This window comes from Equus quagga, chromosome 17, assembly GCF_021613505.1.
Source record: "Equus quagga isolate Etosha38 chromosome 17, UCLA_HA_Equagga_1.0, whole genome shotgun sequence".
Lineage (NCBI taxonomy): Eukaryota > Metazoa > Chordata > Mammalia > Perissodactyla > Equidae > Equus > Equus quagga.
This window is the reverse complement of record NC_060283.1, coordinates 5,880,622-5,899,777: the sequence shown is the minus strand read 5'-3', so window position 1 is coordinate 5,899,777 and position 19,156 is coordinate 5,880,622. Positions and strand designations below refer to the sequence as shown.

The 19,156-nt window shown below is 52.4% G+C and overlaps 2 protein-coding genes across 2 annotated transcripts; one reads left to right on the top strand and one right to left on the bottom strand.

Annotated features, from left to right (window-relative positions):
- Window positions 1-4,130: 4,130 nt before the first annotated feature.
- Window positions 4,131-7,383, bottom strand: CCDC87 (coiled-coil domain containing 87). Its single transcript, XM_046644622.1, has one exon. It carries the CDS (start codon window positions 7,356-7,358, stop codon window positions 4,782-4,784), a length of 2,577 nt encoding a protein of 858 aa, XP_046500578.1. The 5' UTR covers window positions 7,359-7,383; the 3' UTR covers window positions 4,131-4,781.
- A 137-nt stretch (window positions 7,384-7,520) lies between these two features.
- CCS (copper chaperone for superoxide dismutase) lies at window positions 7,521-18,552 on the top strand. The gene is made up of 8 exons (XM_046644623.1): window positions 7,521-7,656; window positions 7,995-8,067; window positions 12,700-12,837; window positions 13,044-13,221; window positions 13,852-13,912; window positions 17,868-17,945; window positions 18,017-18,120; window positions 18,227-18,552. The coding sequence occupies exons 1-8, from the start codon at window positions 7,618-7,620 to the stop codon at window positions 18,378-18,380; spliced, it is 825 nt and encodes a 274-aa protein (XP_046500579.1). The 5' UTR covers window positions 7,521-7,617; the 3' UTR covers window positions 18,381-18,552.
- Window positions 18,553-19,156: the final 604 nt, after the last annotated feature.

Below are 19,156 nucleotides of genomic sequence, written 5' to 3'. Positions count from 1 at the left end.
CTGTGGCCCGGGGTTCACCAGTTCGGATCCCGGGTGCGGACGTGGCACCACTTGGCACACCATGCTGTGGTAGGCGTCCCACATATAAAGTAGAGGAAGATGGGCATGGATGTTAGCTCAGGGCCAGTCTTCCTCAGCAAAAAGAGAAGGATTGGCAGCAGTTAGTTCAGGGCTAATCTTCCTGAAAAAAAAGGAATCCCAAGGCCAAGAGGATGGGGGCTGCAGGCTCAGTGGCGTCAGAAACACCTGGGCTCAAATCCGGTCCGCCGGCACCTGTGAGCCTGGGGGCACTTGGCTTCAGCTCCACAGGTCTCAGCTGCTCAGAACGGCCAGATCACCAAAGGCCAATCTGCTTGTCCAGTAGCTAGATGCCCAATTTCCAGAATTGTCAATTGTTTTCTTTAAAGTTGTAGTTTTACCTCTGGCCTTGCCCTTGACATTTTATGAGCAAACATGTGTCCTTGGTCAACCATCCCTTCCCCCGCTTTACTGCTGCTGCCCCAGCAACTGCCCTGTCCTCTGACCCAACATGTCCCACTGCCCCTCCCACAACTCTCTCTTCTGCCCTCACCCCTATCTCTGCCCCTTCCTCTACTTAAAGAAAATAGAGAGTCCCCCAGACCCTTTCTGGGGTTTCACGGTGTCAAAGCTACTCTCACAATCCTGCTAAGACATTATTTGCCTTTTTTAACGCACTCTATCCTGAGTAGAGTGTTTTCCAGAGGCTGTGGGACTGCAATACTGCACAGACGCCCGCAGAGACAGACAGGAGAATCCAGCTTCTCCTCGTAAGCTAGACGCTAGATTTGCCCAAGCGTAACATGGCTACTCTTCACTACATCTGTTTGTTTTGGGAAACAGTTATTTTTCATAAAAATACATTATTTCTGTTAACACATAATGGGATTAATATTAATTTAAATAACTAATAAATATATATTTGAGTATGCAAATGAACGAGCCATCCCTGTCATATCCTAGCAGATGGAGAACATATGGGACTTTTAGGGGTGGGGCCCTGCCCCTGCCTGGGTAGCACAAGGGCTGAGCAAGTCACCCCAGCCCGGATATAAAGTATATGTCGGGTGGCCTCTGGATCTAGGGCAGGCACAAAACTAAAGTGTCTACAAAAATCCTCAGTAATTTAGAGAATTGATTTTTGTCCCATTATCCTAGAGTCCAATTTCCCCAGAGGGAGGTAACAATGCCTTCTCTTTCTTGCAAGACTGTTGTGAAGATTAAATGAAATAATATCCTTAAAGCACCTGAGCATGACACCCAGCAGACAGATGGTTCTCAGCACGGCTGAGTTTGCTGGGATGGGCCCAGGGGCCTCTGGCTGCACGGAGGCTTGGCACGAAGCGGGGGCCCCCGCCGCAGCCAGACATCCAGGGCAAAGGATTTGAAGTCCCCAGACCTGGACCCACTGAGGCAGTGTGTTGAGTCTCCATGTTTCCTGTGGCTTCCCTTCTCGAGCCTGTCCTGGGTTTCATGATGCCCTTTCATGCCACCTGAGGCCCAGATACCCCAACTAGGCCTGTGCGTTTAGGAACGTACCCTCCCTGTCCTGTCTCTGTGCACTAACCTCATCCAGAACTGTCAGCGGGGATTCCAACGGACTAATTCACAGCGAGATACTGTCCCCCAAAGCTTACTGCCCACTAACCATAATGGCTATGAAGGAATAAAAGGGTTCTTGGTCAAAGTCAAACAGGCGTATTTTTTGCAAGACCCAGCAGGGCTTTCAATATGCTAAGGGAATGCAGTGTGCAATGTTCCCCAAAGTTATTTGGCCATGGAACCCTTTTTCCAGGGCTAACACCCAGAATTAATTTACCATGCAACACACTTTGGGAAACGCTGCACCAAGCTTCCTGTAGTACTCCTCCTGCGTGTGTTTGCTTTTTAAAGGGGCTGATGTGGTAGCACCTGGGTTAGCAAACCACAGCCTGGAGGCCAAATCTGGCCAGCTGCCTGTTTGTGTAAATAAAGTTTTATTGGAACACAGCCCTGCCCATTTCTTGTCTATAATTGCTTTCACACAACAAAAGCGAAGTTGAGCCTTGTGACAGAGACCATATCACTCACAAAGCCTAAAATATTTACTACCTGTTGCCCTTTACAGAAAGTTTCAACCCCTGCTGCAGCGTCTCTCACCTGGGTTCGGTGTGACTTCTGGGGAATTCGGTAGTATGCCAGGAGAGACGGGAAGCCGCACTCTAAATGCTAAATGTGGCATATCTGCCTGGAGGGCCAGTTTAATTTGAAGGTAAGTCATTTCAAGTATCATTTTTATATTAAAACAAACATGGACATATTATGGAGTAGAAAGCAAATTTTGCATAAATTTCAAAAGTAAAAGACTTTAAAGAAATTTCTCAGGCAGGCTAGAACTACTTTCCTCCATCCCCCAGCCAGCCCCTACCCACCCCAATCCCTCACACCTGACCAAGATGCTTATTTCCGTTCCTCCATTCTAAGGGGCACTGGTGGAAAAGTTTGAGAAGTGCTGTTTTATTGGGAAAACAAAACAAAGTGGAAGATTGTGTGCCAGCAAATGGTGAGTGGAGGAGACCTGGGGCTTTCACGTTACCCACGTAGACGGGCAAGGGGGGCTGTGTCTAAGAGCTCTCTTACCATCTCTCTGAGAATCAGTGCACCAAGAAGACACATGCAGGATTCCGGGTCAGACAGACCTGGGCTCAGATCCTGGATCTCCCACTCACTGCCTTTATGACCCTGGGTAAGTTGCTTTACCTATCTGAACCTTCATTTGCTCATCTGTAAGACAGCGATTAAAATACATACTTCTTAAGGTGGTTGTGAGGAGTCAAGAAATCAAGCAGAAGGTAAGAACTTAACAAGTGTTAACTGCTAACATATTAGCTAAATTTCCTGAATATATAAAGAGCTCTGAAAAATCAAGAATATAGTCAAAACCAATCGAAAAGTGGGCAAAGGGCATGGGCATTTTACAGAAAAGGAAAAGCAAATAGCTTTTAAACATATGAAAGATTCAACTTCCCTCATAAGAGAAATAAGAACACAAGCCAAATGAGATACTATTTTTCACTACCAGATGGTAAAGATCAAAGAATTTGACAACGCTCTATTGGTGAGAGTGGGGAAACAAGTATACTCATGAAATGTGGTTGATAATGTCAATTATTACAACCTTTGTGGAAGGTAATCAATAATCTGTCAAAATTACAAATGCTTATGCTTAGACATAATTCCTCTTCCAGGAATTTACACTATAGAAAGTTGCACATCCTAAATAGAAGAACAGGGATGTTTTCTAGAACATTGTTTTTGTTTGTGAATGTAATAAAGGGCAATAATAAAGGACTAGTTAAATAAAATAAAAATACACATAGTGGAATACTATACAGCTATCAAAAAGAACAAGGAGGCTCCATGTGTATTGATGTGGAATGAGCTTGAGGAATGTTAAGTGAAAAAAGAAAAGGGCAAAAGAGGGCTAGAGTGTGCTACCATTGGTGTAGTTATAAACATATGCATAGATGATATATACATGTATGCTCGTATATGCATAGGCTACCTCAGAAGTTCATACAATGGCCTATGAGGCCTGATGTAATCTAACCTGTCTCTGGCACCTCACTATGACCCCTCGGACTCATCTCTCCTCCTTGCTCTGCTCCACCCCCACTGGCTTTCTGGAACACTCCAGCACTCGGGGCTTTGCAATGGCTGTCAGGAAAGTTGTCCCAGATGTCCACGGGGCTCACTTCTTCCCTTCCTTCAAGCCTTGGCTCAAAGCTTACCTTCCCAGTGAGGCCTACGCTGACTCCCCTAATTAAAACTGCTTCCCTCACCCCTTATTTCCTCTTACCCTACTCTACTCTTTCCTTTTCCCACAGTATCTATGACCCCCCAACATTCCGTTCCCTAAGTGTGCTTTGGCACTATGTTTATGGTTTCTGGTCTGTCTCCTCAGCAGGATGTAAACGCTACAAAGGAGTTTCGTTGTGTTCCGAGCTGTAGACCAAGCATGTAACATCTGGTAAGTGCTCAAATATTTGCTGAATGAGGGAGTCAAGAGATACACAAGAAACTGGTAACAGCTGTGACCCCGGGGAGGGGAACTGAAGTGGTGCAGGCAGGGATGTGCAGGCAGCTTACTTTTCAGTACATACCCTTCTGTACTTCCTACCACGTGCTGGTAGAAACTGGTAAAAATTTAATAAATCTTTTCAGTTCTACCAACAGTCTGCTAGAACTGCAAGAAGTGACAACCTGGACCCAAGCCGTGCAGCTGACATTTGATGGTCCAGGTGCAGAATGGTTAGGTAACTTGCCCAAGGTTACACAGCCAGGATCTAAACCCACATCTTACCTTCACAGCCCTAGCTCGTAATCATGACGCCAGAGAGCCTCTTGATTTGGGGCTCGAATCAGCCAATTTAATGTCGTGTGACAGAGATGCGAACCTGAGAGATTCCCAAGGTGACGGTTCCTTCTGTTTGACATTTCCCGTTACACTGAACTCCAAGGGACCACCTCAGTTCTTTTGACGTATGAGATTTTTGGCTGTATTGTGCATGGCTTGACATAAATGGAAATTCTGAGCTTGGGGGTTCTCTTATGAGAACTTCACAGTCAAAACAAAGTGTTCATCTCAGTCCTACTCTAGTCGGAAGCACAAGGTTCCTGCACCCTGCACTCCCAGATATTTCTTCTTCCAAAGCACTCAAGAGGTCTGGATGAGCTGCTGGGTATTGGGGGGTGAGGGAGGGATCTGAGGGCATTTGGCCCGGTCAAAGGTTACTGGGACTATTTCCAGGAGCTACCAAAGACTGGCTGCTGAGCCTCCTGAACAGGGCCGACTGGCGAGATGCCTTCTGGGCCCGGACCAGGTGGCGGGCCCGCCGCCACTGCTGCAGCCAGTAGAGCATCTCCACTTTGTCGCGCTTCATCTTGTCCAGGTAGTGCCGCCCCTTGAAGGTCACTGGCTCGCCAAAGATTAACTCGATCTCCTCCAGGAGGGAAGCCAAAGGAGCCTCCACTTGATTGAGCTTCCTGTGTAGACGGCTGCGGAACTGACTCTCCTCCAGGAAGCGACTCAGACCCGGGTCAGTCTTTTGGAAGAAGCGGTTGGGGTCGGAGGCATGTCGCTCAAACCACTCCAGTCTCCCCAGCAGTCCCTCCCGCAACTGAATGGGCTGCAGGACCTGCTCCCAGGCATTCACCAACGAAGGCAGCTGCCTCAGACGGGCACTAGAGCTGTATTTGATAGCCATGTCCAGCCGGTCCTTGTCGGGGACCTCAAGCATGGACCACAACCGCTCCAGACGCTCCTGCAGGCTCAGGATTTTGTGGGGTTCTCTCGGGAGGCTGGTCTTCCTAGCTCCTAGCCTCTGCCCCAGCACCGTGTCCCAATTCCACTCTCCTGGCACAAAGTCTGGCTCTTCATCTTCTAGCAAGGGAGGTGGGTGCTGAATCTTTAGGGATTCTCTGACGGGGGCCACGATCTCCACAGGCACCTCCTCTTCATACATCTGGAAGATGACGTGGAGGAAATCTGTGTCCTGGTTGGTGAGGTACTTGAAGTAATCATCCACAGTCGTGGTGGTTTTGCACCAGTTCATCCACGACGCCCTGTTTAACCGCTTTTCCGAGCTTTTCCCTCCGTGGAGTGACGTAATGGAGACCATCCTATCAGAGCTGGGCTGTGCAGTGTTTTCTCTCTGGGAATAAAGTCCGGCCAGGTTGGGGTTGATCATACGATACTGTTTTTCTTGACGTAGAAAGGCTGAGGTCAGGAAGCTCGACCAGTCTTTCTCTGCTGCAGGCTCAACCAGGGGTCCCTGGTTAAAAGATAAGTGGTTAGTAGAGACACGGCTCATCAACTCCTTGTAGATTTCCCTGATGCTACTGCCAACAAAGAGATCAATATCCATTTCTTCAATAAGTTTGGGTTCCAGTTCACCAGCCAGGTGGTTGTATAGGACTCCAGCCCCATCAACATGGAAGGAGTCCAAAAAGTTCCTCTCAGAGACCCGGACAGCAGCTGCCTGGACCACGGCCTGATTTCTTAGCTTCAAAGGAACAGTCATTGGCTGTGGTTGAAGTGGAGGGCTTTTGGGGGACTGGAGGCCCCACTGCCCCAAGGCTTCTTCCTCCTTGAGGCCCTTCAACATTCTCTGCAGCTCTTCCATGCGATATGCTGCAGCTGGGCGGCGGGTCAGGGCCCCCAGGAGCGGGGGCAGGCCTGAGTCCAGCGGCGAGTAGCCAGTCCACTCCAATTTCATGTTCTTTATCAGCTGCTTCAGGTCCTCAGCCACCGTGTCCCCTGCCAGCTCTGGTTTGCTCTCTGCAACCAGGACCAACGGGGTTAAGGGGCGAGGGGGGAGAGGAGGAAGGCCCAGCTCATCTGCTAGCTTCCAGCCCTCACGCAAAGAGGGCATGGACTGGCCCCTCCGGGGCTGGGAAGAGAGGGGCAAGTGGGAGGTGGGCGGGGGCCCGCTGGTGGGAGCCACAGAGTACTTCACAACCTGTGAGGAACTGAAGTCGCTTTCTCTCTTCTTTTGCAAGGAGGGCAGCCAGAGGACAGGCTTTGTCCTCTTCAGCTGGGGGATAGACATCAATTCCTTCACTGGATCCGACCCAGGCCTACTGAGAAACTCTGGCGGGCGGCTGAGTTGGATGAGGTAGTTCAGATTGAGGCTGGAGCATGGCACTTGGGCGAAGCCGGTGCTGTGAGGCCATAGGCTCGGGGAGAGCTTGAAAGCCCCGCCGCGACCGAGGGCACGCAGTGTGTGCACGCCGCCCTGGGCCTGCTCCGCTTTCAGCAGCGCGCGGAAGTCAGCGAGCAGGCCACGGTAGACCTCGGGGCTGGTGAGGAAGACCGTGCAGTCCCTGGCGAGGCTGGCGGCCAACCGGGTGAGCGTGGCTGATTCCGTAAAGACACCTCGGGAGGTCGACATGGTCTGCAGCAGGTGCAGGTAGCGTAAGAAGAGCTGCTCGCTGCTGAGCAGCACGTAGACCTGAAGCCGCTTCCGCAGCCTCTGGTTGTTCAAATGGCTCAGACTAGGTTCGGCGGGAGGCTCCTGCCAGCTGCACTTTAGCTCGTCCAGGATGACCTCAGTGAAACGGAGTCGGCCCTCAGGAGGCAGCTGCGCCGCTAGCCCGCTGCTCGCCAGCCGCTGGGCCACCTGGCGGCAGAGCGACGCCACGGTCAGCCGCGAGACCGGCAGGGGCAGCAGCAACGGGGCCTCCTGCGGGAGGCGCTTCTGAGACTCTGGGCGCGTCGCCGGGGGTGGGAAGAGCGATAGCGGACGCAGCAACCGGTGGTAAAACCGCTGAAGCTCGGATTCCGGCTTGTAGGGCTCCATCTCAGCGCCGGCGGCGCGGTCAGACAGCGCAGAGGAAGCCGAACGGTTACTAAGGCAACCAGGCCCGGACAGCCGGAGTGCGCCTGCGCGGTCCGTGCTCACGAGTCGGAGGGTGTTGGGGGCGGGGCCTTGCGTGCTCACGCACCAGGAGGCGGGGCAAGGTGTGCCTTCCGGCGCTCCGCCTTCCCGCGACGCTGCTCCGGGTTTGCGCTTCTGGACCCGAGCAGCAGAGGTCCTCCGGCCGGTGACTGGGTCCGAGATGGCGTCGGAGTCAGGGGACAGCGGGACCGCCTGCACTGTGAGGGTCGAGGCCTCGTGTGGGAGTCTCGCCGGCAGAGAGCCTCGGGCCCTGGGGTGATCATCAACTCGGGAAGTGGGGGAGAAGCGGGCACCCGGGGCGGGGCCTGGGGCGGGGGCGTGAAAGTGGGGTGCGACAGTAGCAGGGCCCTGGGCGTTAATGTTGAGGGGTGTTGGACCTGGAATGATCATGAGTGATAATGAAGAAGGCGCTTGAGGAGGGGTCACGTGGGGCGTTTCCCCAGGTGTTTGGGGTGGTCACAAGGGGAGGTAGTGAAATAGGGCCACAAGCAAGAGGGGTCCCCAGCTTTCATCGGCCCGTCCCTGCCGCCCTTGCAGCTGGAGTTCGCGGTGCAGATGACCTGTCAGAGCTGCGTGGACGCGGTGCGCACGTCCCTGCAAGGGGTGGCAGGTAAGAGCCAGATAAACTTTTCTGCGGATAGTCCAGAGGCCTCTGGGAGGGGCAGGCAAATCTCTCAGACCAACCCTACTCCGATTTTACAGACGCAGGAATTGAGGCCCAGAGAGAGGAAGGAATGTTCTCAGAGCCACGCGGAGACCCAGAGGCAGAGCCTAGAGGACGGGTCTCAAGTCTGCCCTGTCAGAACCCTCTCCTGGCTCTAACTGCCTGTCCTGGTGTCTTAAACCCCAGGGGCCCAGAAAATGTGGGGCAAGGGAGAGTACGGCCCCACCTGCAGAGGGAGTTCCCTGGAAAGCAGGCAATTCTTGCTTGGGAAACAGCATAATCTTGACAAAGCAAATGGCAGCCCTGGCCAAGTTCCATCCTAAGCAGGTCCTGATTCTTAGCCACCTAGCTGGTCTGGAGGCGACCTGGCAAAGTTGGAAAGATCTGAGTAGGCAGAGCTAGCAGCATGGCACTGGGAACTGCCTTCCTTTGGTTCTGTTAAATATCCCTCTAGTCATCCAGCAGGAATGGACCAGACACTGGGGGCTTTTTAGGGAGAAGGGTTCACAGGTGTTTCAGGCACAGACCCTGCCCTCAGGTGAAGATAAGCCCGCAAGCATTGCTCTTGGAAGCAGTTCTGGGAGGAGACGAGATGAGGTGGGTTCTGAGGCTGGGACAGTGGTCCCGCTTGGCTCTGTACAGGGCAGCAGTGTGTCGTAGTCGTTAGTGGTATGTGCTGTGGAGTTAGACCGTTAGGTTTCAGATCCCCTCTTTGCCACTTAAAGGCACTGAAACCTCATGCATGTGACATTTTGTGCCTCTGTTTCTTCAGCGTTTAAGTGGGTGTGATAACAGAAGCTACTCTGGAGGATAGCCGTGAAGAGTAGATTAGTTAATACGTATAAAGCGCTTTAGAAAAGTCTCGTGCAAGCTCTCCAGCGCTTGTTGGCTGCAGGTGCCAGGAACGTGGGCAAGCGGAGTCCAGGACCCCACCTCTGCAGCCGCCTTGGGTGGGAGGGAACCAGGCGGGGCAGGAGCTCCCACACGGTGCTTAAAATATTTAAAAGAAAGACAGAGCGGGGGAGGGGAGGTCTTTAGCGTGTAGTGAGAGCCCGCTAAATCTTAGGAGTTATGAGACGAAGGGTTTACAGGTGGTAACGTGGTTGGCCCGGGGCATGAGCGGACAGATCTCGAAGCTGGGTGTGCTTAGACTATGTGTTTGGGGATGGTGGGTGAGGGTCTGAGAAGATTGAGCCATTCCTCTGAGAGTGGAGTGTTCTGACCAAAGCCTTCGAGGATGTTGGGCTCTCCACTTCCCATAAAACGTTCTTGCTGGGAGAGCAGACAGCTGGGCTTTCTGTTTTTAGCCCTCGGCAGGCTAGATAGGCACAGATGAAGACTTCTGGTGACTCCGGGTTTTCTGGTCTGGGTAACTGGAACCAGCTTGGCTTTCTCGGGGGCTGGCAGGGAAGTTGTACTTTCCAAGAATGCGGGGAGAGAGAGAGACAGACAGAGATTGAATGAGTGAGTGATTTGCCCTCTCCAGGAGGCCTGGGCCTTTGGGGAAGAGGGCTCAGCTCTCCTCCTAGGGGTGGGTGGGAGGAGCTCCCAGCCCAAGCCTCGCTTCCTTGAACCCTTAACACGTACCCTAGAGTTCCCTGTGGCCTTATCTTTTCTCCCTCGCTGGACTCTGAGCTAAACAAAGGCTGACCTGGCCACGCTCCACCAACCCAGCGGAAGTGAACTGTTCAACTGGAGAGCCGGCCTTCTTCTTGGTTCAGACGCAGCTCCAGAGTTCAGGAAGTTCATAGTCACCGGGAGCTTCTCACTCGGGGCCCTCCCACTTCAGGAGCAGAGAATCAGCTCTTGTTAGGAGACCCCAGAGCAGGAACCCACCTGTGCCCAAGCCCGTCCATCAGAAAGTCTTGTCTGCTCTGTCTAAAACGTACTCAGAATCCAGCGTCTCTTTTTCCATACTTCAGCCCTCACACCGGTTCAAGCCACCTCACCTCTCCTTGACCCACACAAGGTCCTCATCTTTGGGCTCCCTGTTGCCTCTCTTGCCCCCTCCAATAGCTTTTCCATATAAAAGCTAGAGTGATTTTTAAAATCGTACACTGGATAATGTCATTCCCATGCTTAAGTCTTGTAGTAACAGCGTTGAGAGCTTCCCGTGGGCTGGGCACTGCTCTAAGTGCTATGTATGAGATAACTCATTTAGACCTTCAGTAACCCTCTGAAGAAACTGAATAGAAAACTCAACAGAAAGGTTGAATAACTTGTCTAAGACCACACAGCTAGTATGTGGCAGACTCAGGATTTCAATTTCAGAGCCCACACACTCAAGCACTACACTCATGGCCTCTCCCGATGGCCTCCCATTGCGTTAAAGTTAAAGTCCAAATTCTTCCCTGTTGCCTACAGGGCTTTGCTTGATTGATCTCCACTTACAGCTTCGTATCTTCCCATTCTCTTGACTCCCAGCTCCAGCCACATTGGCCTTCTTTTCTCTTTCTAGAACACATCGATGTCATTCCTCCCCAGGGTCTTTGCCCATGTTGTTCCCTCTACTGGAATGCCCTTCCCTAGCTACATTTAGGCCTTTGCTTAAAGGCTCAGAGAGACCTTCCTTGACCAGCCTAAGTGGTCACCCCACCGTTGTTCCTGACACCTGATTCATTGGTCACACTTTTCACTCTCTGAATCTCTCTTGTGCGTGTATTTGATATCTACATCCCTGCCCTGGAACACGTGCTCTGCATGGGGCAGAGACATCACCTGATTTGTTCCTTGCTGTGTCCCCACTGCCTGGAACGTGGCCCATGATAGGTGCTTAGTGTACGTTTGTTAAATGAAGGATAGACAGGTGCATAACTGAAACCTCCCACACTGCATGCTTATCCGAGGCCTGGGAACTCAATCAGTCCTTTGGGGCCCAACCCTACTTCCTGTGGGGCAAGGGGAACAGGCATCAGTTTGGGGCTTGGACAGGCTGCCTTCCAGCCTTTGTGACCTTGAGCCAGTTGTGTAACCTTCTAGTCTTGTTTCCAGCTGAGGACAGTATCACTGTCCTGATGTGTGCAAAGCGGAGCACGCAGTTCTTGGCATAGTCTGGAGGCTCAGGCCACAAGAGTTCCCTGCCGTCCTGCCTACATTCCTTTTGCGGCCATTGGCTCCTCCAGGTCGACCTGGAGCCCCAAGGCTTCGCAGGCTGCCGGGTGGCCCCGGATGAGATGTTCTGTGAAGTGAGGGGCAGTTTGGTTATTTGCAGGGTTTTCTTCTCACAGCATCGCCCGCCCTGTACTTGCAGGGGAGGAGATAGGTGTGTCTGTTTGATCTGTTACAAATTGCGCCCCTCCCCCAACGGTGTCCCCAGTGCCACAGGGGAGCTGAAGAAGCAAGCCGATGAGACCTCTGTAACCACAGACCAAATATTCCTGTCTCAGTGCTCCCTCCTCCCAGTAGGAAGTCCCGGTTTTGCCTCCTTTGAGCTGGAAGGAATCTGAACAGCTGAGGGACCTTGTCTGTACCTCGGGGGCTCTTATGCCGTTCTCTGCCTGATGGTTGATCCGGGCACAGTCTGGGTTCTCCCGCAGCCTGTGAGCTCCCTTGGACAAGGGCTGGTGCTTTTCCTGACTCTGGCCTCCTCTACACCCAGCACGCATTTGTCGTAAGAATATGGAGGAGGGAAGCCAAGGATGAAGCCGACAGTCAGCGTAACCATCCGTTCACAGAGCACCAGCTTAACAGAGGGTGAAATTCCTCACGTAGCCTGTGTCTTCTGGACGCCCGTGGCTCCCTTGGGTTTGCCCTGCACGGCAACAAACACACTAAGATCAAAGCAGGATGGTGTAAGCCCTCCAGGGGAGAGCAGCATTATAGCTCCCAACCTATCCCCTGTGTGCTGGCTAAGGATTCGAGAATTCTCTTAAAAGGCTTGGAATTTCAATTCCAGTCATTCAGTCATTTTTCGTGTATTCTTAGTTGTTAGTATGTTCTTAGAGTTGTGCAACCATCACCACTATCAATTTTAATTGTACCCTTTAGCTATCACCTTCCTTTTGTCCCACCTCCTAATCTGCTTTCTGTCTTGAGATTTACCTGTTCTGGACGTTTCATCCAGAATGGCATCATCTAATATGTAGTCTTTTGTGACTTGCTTTCGCTTAACTTAGTTTTCAAGGTTCACCCATGTTGTAGCAGGTGTCAGTGCTCTGTTCCTTTTTATGGCTGAGTAGTGCTCCATTGTGTGGCTACACAGGTTTTTTTTTCCATTTGTCACGTGACGGGCATCACCTTTTGGCTATCATGTATAATGCAGTGATTGATAGCCCATTTTCGTAAAAACATTTTAAAAGAATTATCTGTGTTTCAAAAGTTACAAATAATGCCTGGCATGTAATCAGGACGCACAGCTATCGTGGGGGTGAGGTGGTATTATCCCCGCTTTATATATAAAGAAACAGACCCAGAGAGGTTAAGAGCCTCACACAGCTAGAAGGCAGCTCCCTAGCTTGCCTCCGGCCGTGGGAAGATGGATGAAGGTGGGGATGGGGGATCGCCATCTGTTTCTCTCTTCCCTGCTCCCAGCACAGGGGTGCTAGCCCTCTGCTGCCCTCTGCCCACTTCCTCTCCCAGGTGTCCAGAGTGTGGAGGTGCAGTTGGAGAACCAGATGGTTGTGGTGCAGACCACACTGCCCAGCCAGGAGGTGCAGGCCATCCTTGAAGGCACGGGGCGGCAGGCAGTACTCAAGGGCATGGGCAGTGGCATATTGGGTAAGTAACCACTGTGGCCCTGGCCTTGGCCTCTCTGTGGGGGTGGTGGCCTGGGGCTACTGCAAATCTAACCATAGGCTTTGGGGGCTTTGGGTTGGGCAAGGCGTGAAAGTTCTGTGGGGCTCTCTCCGTGCCCTTCCTGAGCTGATGCAGGAGGTGGGGCTGGGTGAGTTGGTGAGCCAGCCCGGGTGTCTGATGCCTTGCAGAGAATCTGGGGGCAGCAGTGGCCATTCTCGGGGGGCCTGGCCCTGTGCAGGGGGTGGTGCGCTTCCTACAGCTGACCCCAGAGCGCTGCCTCATCGAGGGGACCATTGACGGCCTGGAGCCTGGGCCGCACGGGCTCCACGTCCACCAGTTCGGGGACCTCACAAGGAACTGCAACAGGTAAATCATCTAGACCCTCCCTTTTGGCATCCTCATCACCCCAGTTGTGTCCCCACTATGTGCAGGGGACTGTATTCAGCCCTTTACACACACACACACACACACACACACACTTGGTTCTCGCAGGTACCCTTGAGTCACATAGACACAGACCCAGTCTATAGATGAGGAAACTGAGGCACAAAGACATGAAATGACTTGTCAGAGGCCCCAGAGCGCATAAATGGTAGAGTGGAGTTTTGAACCCAAATCTTACTTTGATGCTCCTGCTCTTAGCCACCTTACTGCCTGAGATGGAAGCTGACTGCTGGACACAGGAAGGGCAGGTCCCCGTGTCATGGTGTTTGTCACACTGTGATGCAATTAGTTGTTTACGCATCTGTGACTCCCCTGGAAGCTTACTGGGGGCAGGACCCACGTCCAATTCTTAGTGCCCTCAATCCAAAGCCTGGCACATAGTGGGCCTGTTTGTTGAATGAATGAGTGAGTGAGTAAACAAATGAGTGAGTGAATGAATGAGTGAGTAAACGAATGAGTGAGAGAATGAAACAAATGTACTTTACGTAAGAGGATAGATCACCGGGCCAGGGGCTCTTATTTCGCTGACCGCTGGCTGCCTTTTCTTCTTAGCTGTGGGGACCACTTTAACCCTGATGGAACGTCTCACGGGGGCCCCCAGGACTCTGAGCGGGTAAGTGTCCATCTGAGCAAGGCCTGGGCTGAGAGAGGACCCAGGGTCTCAGAGACAGGACAGGTAGCTCTGGGGGCCTCCGAGTCCGAGACACTTTTTGGTGGCGTCTTGTCTCCTCACTTTATTTGGTTCAGTTTAGAAACATTTATTGACACTCTCTGTGACCAAGGCCTGCCCGCTAGGAGCTCGCAGTCCCGTGAGAGAGACCACTGAGGACTCTGTGGCTGCGGGACAGTCAGAGGAGCCTGTGGGAGGCCCGGGAGCCCAGCAGGCACCTGATCCAGCCCCAGGGGCACGGGCAGCGGGAGGAAGCTCCCTGGAGAAGGTGACGGTGTGGAAGTCGAAAGATTTACCTATACTAACAAGGCTGTTGCTGATGCTCCAACTCCTGGTCCTGGTTTCATTTTTCACCAGAGAATTGTTTCCCCAACAGCAGTGAGTCACATCCTGCCTTAGTGATTTTCGCCTTATCTCAGTACTATTTCTTCTGTTAGTTACTCGATATTTTGATTTAAATGGACTCACTTCTTTTCCTTAGGTAAATTTAGTTATTTTTAACGTTTTCATCTATCACAGAAGCTTTCAAACATATTCCAAAGTAGAGAAACTGGTGTCCTGAACCTCCTTGTCCGCTTCACCCGGCTTTAACAGTTACCAGCTCATGGCCGGTCCTGTTTCATCTGCGCCCCTGGCCCTTCTCCACTGTTGTTTTGAAGCAAATCAAGATATCATTTCATATAATTAAGGTAGATTTATTTTTAACAAGAAACTTGATATTGCCACAGAGACTGGAAAACCAGTCCTTGCAGCCATAAGAGGAGGATCGGATCATTGTAAAAATAAATCAATGGGGGCCAGCCCTGTGGCGTAGTAGTTAAGTTTGATGTACTCCGCTTCAGCAGCCTGGGTTTGTGGGTTTGGATCCTGGGCACAGACCTACACCACTTGTCAGCCATGCTGTGGTGGCAACCCACATATAAAATGGAGAAAGATTGTCACAGATGTTAGCTCAGGGCTAATCTTCCTCAAGTAAAAAAAAAAAAAAAAGGAAAATTGATAGCAGATGTTTGCTCAGGGCCAATCTTCTTCAGCAAAAAAAAATAAATAAATAAATCAGTGCAGGCCTAGAAAGGGTTGTTAGAGTCCCACTAGGGACTGAGGCCTGCTATATCTTTGTTAAAGTGATTAGCCAATGTTGGGTGTTAAAGACCTGTTAACACCAAACTGAAACTTTGTCCTGGATGTCATCCCAGGAGGACTGCCTTCTCTCTCAGTGATTTAATGTTTCCTAAAGCACTGTTGACACATACCTAAGACCATTTCCCCTGCTTCTGGTGGTGTGTGTTCCTCCTCCTTGGAGGTTCAGTACCAGGAAGGCCCAGGGTCCTGGTCCTAGGAACTGGCGACTCCTCCTTACACCCTCCCAGGACTCTCAGGCTTTCTTGGTTTTGATTTTCTACCTTGATGAAAGTTTGGAACTTTCCACCATGAAACAAATGAAAATCTGGTATGTATTTCCCTTTTTTTGGTATGTATTTCTTAATTCATGTAACTGATTTTGTGGACTTTTGACAGCTCTGTCATATTTCTAACGGTCAAAAGTTTTTACTCCCTGTCCCGCCCCCGGCAAGTTGGAGAAGGCTTTCTGTGGGCCCGTTGCACAGTGCCACACTTGTGTTCAGGGTGATCAGTTGTCTGTTGCTGTGAATGGAATTACTCCAAACTTAGGGGTTTAGAACAACAAGCATATATCATCTCGCAGTTTATCTGGGGCAGGAATCTGGGCACAGCTTAGCTGGGGGTCTCTCACAGGCTGCCATCAAGGTGTTGGCTGGGGCTGCAGCCATCTCAAGGCCCCACGTGGGGAGAATCTCTTCCACGCTCACTCATGTTGCTGTTGGCAAGCCCCTCAGGGCCTCCCTGGCTGTTGGCCAGAGACATCAGTCCCTTGCCACATGGGCCTCTCCCCAGGGCAGCTCACAACACAGCAGCCGGCTTCCCTCAGAGCAAGTGGGAGAGTGAGGGAGAGAGGGCATCCAAGACTGAAGGCACACTCTTTTGTAACCTAATCCTAGAAGTGACACTAGGTCCAGCCCACACTCACTATGGGGCACAAAGGGTTGTGAATACAGGAGCTCTGCATCTCAGAGGCTGTCTTCCTCTTTGAGCCTTGAAACGTGCTGAGCAGGAATGAGGCAGGGGAAGAAGGAAGAGTGGGAATGGTGGGCTCAGCAGAGGAAGCCCCGTAGCAAAGCCCTCAAGGCCTGAACCAGCACGGAGCCTCTGCTAACTGGCGGCCCTGTGGCTCTTATGAAGCGGAGGTTTCTGAAGGGCAAGAGACCACCTGGCGACCTGTGCCCTGGCCCGGGCCCCTCTCTGGCAGGAAATCCAAAGAGGCTGGAGCCAGCTGCTCTGCTGTCTCAAGCCCTTGAGACAGACAGAGGAAGACTGGAGAAGAGCTGTGTGGCCAAGGCCACCATGGTGACCAGCAAGTTTCTTTTGAATTTCAGCTCTGGTTTTGCCCAGACGGAAGTGAATTCAGTGTGAGAATTTACATCCAGGCCTGGTTGTCCCTTTGCACGTCTCCTAACTGGTCTTTAAGCTCCCCTCCCATCTCTCCCCATCCCCCTCCAATCCTTTCTCTTCATATGCTGTATTAGAGGGATTGCTCCAAAGCATGGAGTAACCTTGTCATGCCCCTGCCTGAAACCCTCCTTGGCTCCCCAGTGCCCGAGGGTACAAGGCCTGCCTGGCTACTTGGTATGACGTTCAAGGCCACCCAGCCCAGTTCCACCCACCCATGTGCAGGGGAGGAACTGGAAATGCTGCTTCTCGTGAGCCGCTGCTGCTGGCTCCTGCCTCCGAGCCACACTGCCAGGCTGCTCCCTCCCTCGGCCCAGTCCTGAAAACACTCCTCAAGGCTCTGGATCGTGGCCTCCCGCTCCTTGAACTTTCTGCCATAAAAGCCCCCAACACAGGGCGTAACAAACAGTGCCAGGTGTAAGCAGCAGATGGCTCTGTGGAAAACGAGATAAAGCAGAAGTGGCTCTTCTTGCTGCTTGTCAGCCCCATCACACAGAGACATGCTCTGTGAGTGTGCTTTGCAGCAAGGCCACGTGTACCAGCCCACATTGGCACAGGCACTGGCTTCTGCCTGAAGTGTCAGGTTGGGATAATTTATATGCACTGACGTGGGCTTCTGACTCACCAGTAAGGTCTTGTCACCAGAAAACACACTCACTGTTGTCCTGACCCTGTGTTTTGTAATCACTAGTCTGTTCCACATCTGGCTCCCCGCCATGCCGCAAGCCTGTTGAGGGTGGTCGCCACGTATGCACCTCCCCCCGCCACTGTGCCTGGCAGAGGGTATTTGATGTAGGAGGTGCTTCCTAGATGTGTTATGACATTCGCTATCTCCAAGGGAGAAGGTGGGCAGAGCCAGCTCCCTGGGGGGGGCAACAGGAGCCTTTGCCCTGTGTGTTTCTTTTCTCTGCTCCTGGAGGCTGGACGTCAGGGAAAGGATGCTGGCTGCCTCTGATGGTCAAGAAGCCAAGCTTGGCCAACTTAAGGCCAGGGAGACTGCAGACTGCCAAGGGCTCATAGAGTCATCAGGAGGCTGAGAACTAGGCTTAGAAAGAAGGAGGAACCGGGCTAGCTTCTGAGGCCAGGATGCAGGGCTGGGCAGCGGCCTCGTAGGAGAAACACTGTGGTCCAGTGGGCATGACTTCCTAGGAAGGGGGGTCACTGGCTATTTTCAGAGCACTGTCATTCTGCCCAGGATTTCAGTTCCAGGGAGGGAGCATCCAGTTGTCTTCCTTGTGTCCTGGGCTGTCCCTTCGTCCTACTGGGCTGCACCCACAGGAGGACACTGGTACTTTTGGGGAATAAGATACTGGGAAGCCAGAAGCTAGCAGCTGTGTCCCATGTGCCCCTTTCTCCCTGGGCCTCATTGCAGCACCGTGGAGACCTGGGGAATGTCCACGCTGACGCTGAGGGCCGAGCCGTCTTCAGGATAGAGGATGAGCAGCTGAAGGTAAGGTGGAGAGGAAGGCGGGCACCTTTCCTAACAGGTCCACTGTCTGAGGCCGTTGTCTTCTCTTAAAGGTGTGGGATGTGATTGGCCGAAGCCTGGTCATCGATGAGGGCGAAGACGACCTGGGCCAGGGCGGCCATCCCTTATCCAAGATCACGGGGAACTCAGGAGAGAGGTGAGGAATGCCGCCCCAGCAGGAAGCTGTGCTCTGCCAGCAATGCACACGGAACCCTCCAGGGGCCCGGACGGGTGCCCACTCTTGACTATGTATCCTTCTACAGGTTGGCCTGTGGCATCATCGCACGCTCCGCTGGCCTTTTCCAGAACCCCAAGCAGCTCTGCACCTGCGACGGCCTCACCATCTGGGAGGAGCGAGGCCGGCCCATCGCTGGCAAGGGACGAAAGGAGCCGGCCCAGCCCGCTGCCCACCTCTGAGCACAGCCTCAGCCTCGGGTCTGTTTCTGTCCTCCCAGCTGAGCACCGTCCACTTCCAGAGGGAGCAGAGGGAGGCCCTCCTTGGCCCCGTCCTGGGAGAAATAGGGTAAGGGGTGTATAGGGGCTGCTGTGACGTTCCCTTGACAAATTAAAGTTTTATTTTCATATGGAACTTTGTGTTTCGTCCATGTCTCATGTCCGTTAATGGGCTTGGTGAACACAGTCCTTCTGCCTCTGTCATCCCCATCAAGGGCCACCTCTTGGCCTTGGAGCCAAACAAAACTGTATTCAAATCCATACACATATGAGGGCCACGTCCTCCTCCTCAGGGTCACAGTGAAGGGCCACAGCAGCCATATTTATGTCTGTGGCCTGTCCCCGTCACTATGGCTGATTGTAACCAACATGGACACCTGACCCAGGCAGGGCCTTCCTTTCCCTGAGAAATCAGAGCAGATCCCACTTTAGTTTCTCCCTGTGGCTGGATCTGTAATGTGGGAATATGGGGACTGCGGGTGGCCCTCTTCTCCCTGCCTTATCAACTGAATATCAGAAAAAGCCTGTCTGCCAAGGAGGCGGGATGAGGCAGATGCACAGGGAGAACCCAAGAGTTGCTGGAGAATGCCAGATGCTCCAGAGTCGCCAGTCTGGGCCTTTCCTGAGGCCAGCTACCTCCTGACCTGGGGGTCAAGAGACATTCCTGTATCCTCCCAATGCATCCCCCCACTTTTTAAAAATTAGTCTGGCTTGAGTTGATTTCTTTACTCACAAGTAAA

Excerpts from the sequence above, each read along its gene's own strand:
- CCDC87 (XM_046644622.1), bottom strand. The coding sequence starts at position 7,358 with ATGGAGCCCTACAAGCCGGAATCCGAGCTTCAGCGGTTTTACCACCGG.
- CCS (XM_046644623.1), top strand. The coding sequence starts at position 7,618 with ATGGCGTCGGAGTCAGGGGACAGCGGGACCGCCTGCACT. Across the intron at positions 8,068-12,699 it reads GTCCCTGCAAGGGGTGGCAG|GTGTCCAGAGTGTGGAGGTG; the intron begins GTAAGAGCCAGA and ends TTCCTCTCCCAG. Across the intron at positions 13,913-17,867 it reads GCCCCCAGGACTCTGAGCGG|CACCGTGGAGACCTGGGGAA; the intron begins GTAAGTGTCCAT and ends GCCTCATTGCAG.